The sequence below is a fragment of the Aythya ferina genome (assembly GCF_964211825.1).
Source record: "Aythya ferina genome assembly, chromosome: 24".
NCBI classification, from domain to species: domain Eukaryota; kingdom Metazoa; phylum Chordata; class Aves; order Anseriformes; family Anatidae; genus Aythya; species Aythya ferina.
In genome coordinates this window covers 6631616-6638040 of record NC_140322.1, presented here as the reverse complement: position 1 = coordinate 6638040, position 6425 = coordinate 6631616, and the positions used below count along the sequence as shown (strand labels likewise).

General features: G+C 55.3%; 1 protein-coding gene across 8 annotated transcripts in view; it reads right to left on the bottom strand.

Moving 5' to 3' along the window:
- Nucleotides 1–1101: 1101 nt before the first annotated feature.
- SCMH1 (Scm polycomb group protein homolog 1) overlaps nucleotides 1102–6425 on the bottom strand; it is a 73540-nt gene continuing 68216 nt past the window's right edge. For 7 of the 8 annotated variants that reach the window (XR_014685721.1, XM_084497469.1, XM_084497471.1 and 4 more), the window contains 2 exons: nucleotides 5307–5449; nucleotides 1102–3103 (listed from right to left, as the gene is read on the bottom strand). Coding sequence is in view for 6 of the 8 variants with exons in the window: in XM_084497469.1 (XP_084353595.1) it covers nucleotides 2978–3103; nucleotides 5307–5449 (269 nt within the window). In the remaining 2 variants the exon portion in view is untranslated. Of the gene's footprint in view, nucleotides 3104–5306; nucleotides 5450–6425 lie in introns of those variants that run through there. The other variant, XR_014685722.1, reaches the window with a different exon arrangement.

Genomic DNA, 6425 nt, shown 5'->3' with positions numbered 1-6425 from the left:
GCAGGTTTGCAGATGACACCGAGCTGTGTCATGCGGTCAGCATGCCGGAGGGAAGGGATGGGTGACACCCAGGGGACATTGGCAGGCCTGAGAGGTGGGCCTGTGTGAACCTCATGGGGTTCAGCAAGGCCAAGTGCAAGGGGCAATCCCAGACATGGATCCCAGGCTGTGCAATGGATAGAGAGCAGCCCTGCAGAGGACATGGTGGATGCAAAACTTGACATGAGTCAGCAACGTGTGCCTGCAGCCCAGGCGGCCAGCCATGTCCTGGGCTGCACAAAAAGTGTGGCCAGCAGTGCAGGGAGATTCTTTCCCTTTGCTCTGCTCTCGTGAGACCTTACGTGGAGCCCTGTGTTCAGCTGGGGGGCCCCCAGCACAGGAAGGACATCATAGACCTAGTTGATTAAGTCCAGCAGAGGCCACAAAGATGCTCAGAGGGCTGCTCAAAGGCTGGAACACCTCTCATGTGAAGACAGGCTGAGGGAGTTGGGGTTGTTCAGCTTGGAGAAAACTCCAGGGAGACCTCACAGAGGCCTTCTAGTACCTAAAGGGGGCTACAGGAAAACTCTTTGTCAGGGAATGCAGTGAGAGGACAAAGGGGAATGAAGATAGGTGGAAATTCTTTGTTGTGAGGGTGGTGAGGCCCTGGCCCAGGCTGCCCAGAGGAGCTGTGGGTGCCCCATCCCTGGCAGTGCCCAAGGCCAGGTTGGATGGGGCTGTGGGCAGCCTGGGCTGCTGGGAGGGGTCCCTGCCCATGGCAGGGGATTGGAATTGGTCTCTAAGGTCCTTTCCAGTCCAAGCCACTCTGTGATTCTATGCCAGAGGGCCCTGGGTTGGCTCCAGAAAGGCAGTGCCACCCATGGGGTCATAAAGCGCCTCCAACCTCTCAGAAGTGGTGCAGGACCTGCTGCACCCCCTCCCCCCCCAGCAGTGCCTGTGGGGCAGCCAGGGATCTGTCCGTCTGTCCTGCCCCACTGCCTGACCCCATTCCCACAGCGCCCAGGCATGCCCCCACAGCAGGTACCTGTGGAAATGCTGACAGGGGCCCAGCTATGCACCCCCACCTCCACCCCCAGTGCACACACAACCAGCAGCGAGGAAACGTATTTAGTTATTCTTTTATTTATAAAGAAATCAACATAAAATAAGTGCAGAGGAAAGCACTGGCTGACCCCGCATGGGGACCTGTCAGCAGCGGGCCAGCGGGATCAGAATCGGATACAAACGAGGGGCATCCCAGGGCCAGTGCTGGGAGTGACGGGGCTCCGTGAGGTGACCAGAGTCCCACCTCCCTCTGAAGACACTGGTGCAGGAGCAGGGAGTGCAGCAGAGACCTTGCTGTACAACAAAAAGCCTTTTTATTACTTTAGGGCTTGCGGCTTATTTTTTTTTTTTTTTTTGCAACTTTCCCCTTAGGGGTAAACCTGACCCAGTGCAAGAGACTGGAGAAGAGACTGGCTTGCCACGGGGACCCTTCCTGCTGCTGCCCAGGGCCCTTGAGGGTTGCAGGGAAGGGTTTGTGAGACGTTCTCTGTATGAAAAGAGAGTGACCTAACGGCAGGAGAAGTGCTTGCAATGGAGATCCCCATCCCCCCTTTGGTCATTGCAGGAAGGAAGCGCGTGTGTGCCGGCTGCACGGCAGCGCTCCCCGGTCAGCCCTGCCCCAGGGCAGGAGACGCAGCAGGGACCCAGCAGCCCCGGGCCTGGCTCCCCGGGGATGCAGCTTTGGCACAAGCAGGCGGCCGCCGCTTGGGTACTTCTCCTGCAGCTGCAGTAACGCATCTGGGACAGAGGATTACCACTCAAGTGCCATCAAAAATAAATACATTAGACTGTCTGAAACAAACAGGTGCCCCTGGGCAGGGCAAAACCCTCACAGGAAAAGCAACGCAAGGGCTGGTCACCAGACCGGGATCCTCTGCCTTGCCAGACCTGACAGCCTCTCGCCAATGCCGAGCTGGGACGGAGCGAGACACAAGAGGACCAGGAGGGTCCCTGGGAAGACGAACCTTTGCACCTCTGACTAAACCAAGAGCTGCAAGTTCAACAACAGGTACAAAAAACATTTTAAACAGAAAACTCCTTATTAAAAAAAAAAAAAAGAGAAGAGAAAGAAAAGCGGGAGAGAAGGATCAGTCGAGTCCTACAGCATCCAGCCAGCCTTCAATGCTGACCCAGATGTGTCCTTGCCATGGGTATGCCAGACCCAGACACACTCCTTGGCTCTCCCGTGGCTCACTCCATCTCCTTGGCCACACGGCGTCCCCAGCTTCCCCAGTCAGAAATAAATACGAAGGCCTTCCTCACCAGCCTGGCGGCCCCAGCACATGGAAGGCCAGGAGGGGAGGGGCAGGCAGTGCTTGGGCCGTGAGGGTGCCCCGGAGGGGGCAGATGGGCTCTTGTGGAAGACGGGGAGCGGGGTGGTTGCTGCTCTAAGCCAGCCGCCATGCTATGAGGGCCGGGTGCGGTCGCAGGTGCTGTCCCTCTCACAGGCTGCCCACGGGGGCACAGCAAAGCGCAAAGCGTCCGAGGGGGCCGGGCACCGCGGGCAGCCCAGGGCAGGCGAGGCCGGGAGAACAGGGCTGGCTGGGTGCTCCTGCAGCACAGCGAGAGGGAGAGGAGCCAGCACAAGCCCTGTCCTGAGGTCTCTGCCACTGCTCCTGCCCAGAGCAGCTCCTCAGTCCCAGGGCGGTGGGACTGGGAGCCTGCAGAGTGGCACCAGCTCGGTGCTCGGACGTCCACGACGTGCTGGGTGCGGAGCCCAGGGCCAGCCGCGTGCCGGCCTCCTTGCCACGGCCTGCAGGGCGTGGCTGCCGGGGGCAGGGGCGGACGGCTGGTCCCTGCAGCAGGTTGGGGTCGGAGAGGCGTCCGTCGGCAGCGTGGATGGGTGTGTGTGCATGCGTACCTGTCTGCAGGTGAGTGCGGGTGTGGGTGGCCAGGAGCAGAGCTTCCAGGATCTGTCCTGCCAAGCGTCCTCTCAGAACTTGCCTTGCTTTAGCTTGTCAATGTGGTAGGTTAGCTTTAGGGCTGGCCCCAGCTTCAGACCCATGTACTTCATCATCATGTCGCTCCGCAGCAAGAGCAGCGCTTTCCCGTCAATCTCCTGCAAGGAGGAGAAACAGCACCTGTCAGAGCCCTGTTCAGCCCTCCAGCCTCCCAGTATCCCAGCTGCCCAGGGAAACTCACAAAGCAATGGACAAGCGAGGAGTGCCTTCTGGCTCTGGCTGCTGCTGGCACCTCAGGACAGGCAGGATTTTGTTCTCATGGCTCATTCACGTTTGCGTTCGCCAAGCGTGAACCGTTGCTCAAGCAGGCCAGCAAGCTGTACTGCCAGCAGGTCCCTGCCCAAACCCTGCCTGTTAGCCAGGCTGTGCCCACAACACTGATGGCTGAAACAGCACAGCACATCGTTCAACAGCAAAGGAGGCGGCTTGTATGTAGCCTCTGCATCCTGGTGTGGGCATCCTGCCCCCAGCCCTGCCTGCGGCACAGGGGACACGGCCAGGATGCCACATGGTGGTGGCACACCTGCTGGACCCATGCTGTGGGGCAGCGAACACACAGGAGCTGTGCTGAGCTGGTGGTCAGAACCCCCTGAGCGGAGCGGCGATGCTTGGGAGCAGCCTCTCACTCAAGGGCATTGCTGCCTTGGTGCAGGGAAAATGTCCTGGGAAAGGATGTGCCCTGAGAGCCATCCTACTGCCACGCACGCAACACACTGCAAACTAGACTTCATCATGTGAAAAATGGCCATGGTGAAGTCAAGGCTGGAGAAACGAGGCAAGAGACAGAAATCTGTAAACCCAAAGAGAAGGCCACAATGTGCAAAGTTGTCTGGAGTCTCTAAACAAATGCCCTGCAGCTGGCAGGGAAGTGGAGCATCTCACCTCCAGAAGGCCTGGTCTCAGCAGCATGGCTTACAGAAGTACCTCCTGCCTCACAGCAGAGCCAGACATGCCCCTCGCAGAGGCTCAAGAGGGAAGGGATCATGAAGCTTGAAGAAACTGAGGAGCAGCTTTGCACTTAGCGTCTGCTAGCAGATGTTTTTCAGGCTGTCATCCCTTGCAGCACTCTTTTCCTTGGCCCAGAGCTTTGCAGTGGACAAGTTGCCATGAAGAAAATGTTTACTACTGCATTTACTTTTAGTAAATATCACAGCCTCTGACAATAGAAAACTCTGTCCTGTGTTGACACTCAGCTAGGTCTCACATCTAGCAAGATCTCCAGTACCAGATTTGTTCTGTTCTTCCTTTCCTAAAGTGAAAACTAAGTGCTTCCTCAGGACTGCCAGCACCAGGGGCTGTAATCTGTTAGTGGAGAGCTGAGCACTCTCTTGCACAATTAAAATATTTTTCAATTACTGGTGATTCTAAAATAGAACTCATTAAGAAAAAAAAAAAAAGAGCAAAGAGCGCGTGTCTCAGCCTAGCACATGCCACACTTGCCTCTCCTCCTGCCTGGGGAAGGGCTCTGTACAGCCCCAGCTTGCAAAATCCCCACAGACCTGCATGGAGGTCCAACTCCAGATGCACCACGAACACAGACGTGAGCACGCTCAGCACAAAGAGCCACGCTCGGGAGACACCAAGCGTGGGCTCCCCTTCCTTCAATGAGCCCTGAAGCAGCGAGGGGGGGAGATGCTTCCCCTGGCTGGCACATGAGCTGCACCGCCTCCAGCTCACAGCAAGGACTTCCTCCCACTGCTTTTCTGACTTCATAGGCACTACCAGGTAGTGGACTGAAGGAAAAGGTAGAGGACAGATGAACTGGCAGGAACCAAGACATGAAGGTGACAAAATTTTTGTAGATTTCTTTGTACAAATTCCATGCTGTACATCTGCAGCTATTTTGCACTTAAAGGTATGAACAAAAATCAGAACCTTAGAAGACCCCTTTTTATTGGAGTCTAACTGCAATTCACAGAGTGAATTCCACTTGGAACACGTTTCTTGCCAGAAGAAATTTGCTATGAAGTGAATTTTAGGATTCCAGGATGAAGAGTTTTGTGTGTTTTTGGTGCTACGGTTCAAATCCAGCTCCAAGATGAGCTCTCTGCATGCACAAAGGCAGCATCACTGCAGCTTTAACCGGGCTGAGACGTCTTCCCCTCCGCAATTTCTGAGTGAGAAGATCCCAAGCCCAGACGTGATTCAAGTAGGATTTATACGATATTTTCCTCAGCACAAAACTAGTGTGAAGTGCTGCTGTTCTGACTCTCACAGACCTTCCTCATCAGGAATATGTTCCCCACCCATATGCAATACACACGTACACACATGTGCATACACACACACAGACATACTTACATGTTTTCGAAAGAGGTCAGCGTGGGGTCCCAGCTGTGGATCTGCTTCTCGAATGAACTGCATCACCTCCTCCACTGTCCAGGACGAGGGGTCTCGGCTGTTCAGCCGCGAGACATCCCGAGATCCAAGGTATCTGTCTGAACCTGGGGGTGTAATTTGTGAGACAGCAGCAGTTACTCCAAGTGTGACCGCAGCAGCGTTGCAGCAGACATTCACCCTAAGCTACCATTCAGTCTCCTCTTTCAAAGCACTGGCAGAGACAACGTGAAGGGCACAACCACACCATACTTGAGAGAGTCCTGAGGCACAGGGCTAGCACCAAAGGACTTTCTCTCTCCTTATGCCTTACTTCTGGGGTAGCCTTCTATATCTAGCCCTGTTACTCACCCTAAAACTCCACTTCTCATTGCCCTTGTCCTTCAGATGAGGCTTGCTCCACATTCCCACTCTTCTTTGCCAAGCTGCTGTTTCCCTGCTTTGCAGACAATTCTCCACTCCCACTCCTCTCCCCGAGCACTGCTCCTGCCCTCCCCAACTGCCCAAAACACCACCTTTAGCAGTTGTAACACGGCAAAGTTACTCTACATTTTCATCGGCTGCATTTTCTGTTGGACTGAGCCCACGTTCAGAATTCTGTTGCCTTGAAACACTGCCTGAGCTAACACAATCCTGCTCTCAAAGCGCTGGCCTGGCACAGCCAGTTGTTTCAACTCTTGTGCCTGTATGCACAGATGGGGGGGAAGCAGACAGATCGAGGCATCAGCAGCCTGAGCTTTTTAGAATCTTTTACTGACACCATGCACACGAAATTACAACTTTTTCTTGCAAACACCTGGATTTGATATGTGGTTTACTGCAATTAACAGCTCTCCTGACGCTATTCGTCTACACAAGCACCGTTTGTGCATCCACCCATCCTCCTGGCCACCCCCGCCAGCTCCCACCCTAACCAGACAGTTCCCATCGCACCGACCACTCCCCAGCCATCCTCGCTGACACCCAATTACCGCTCTGACAACCCCTGCCCATGCTCACAAATTCATCTCCTGCCTGCTCCTCCCTGCCCACTGCCTTCCATGTCCCAGCTGGTCACCAAGCCAGAGCTGACCCTGCGAGCAC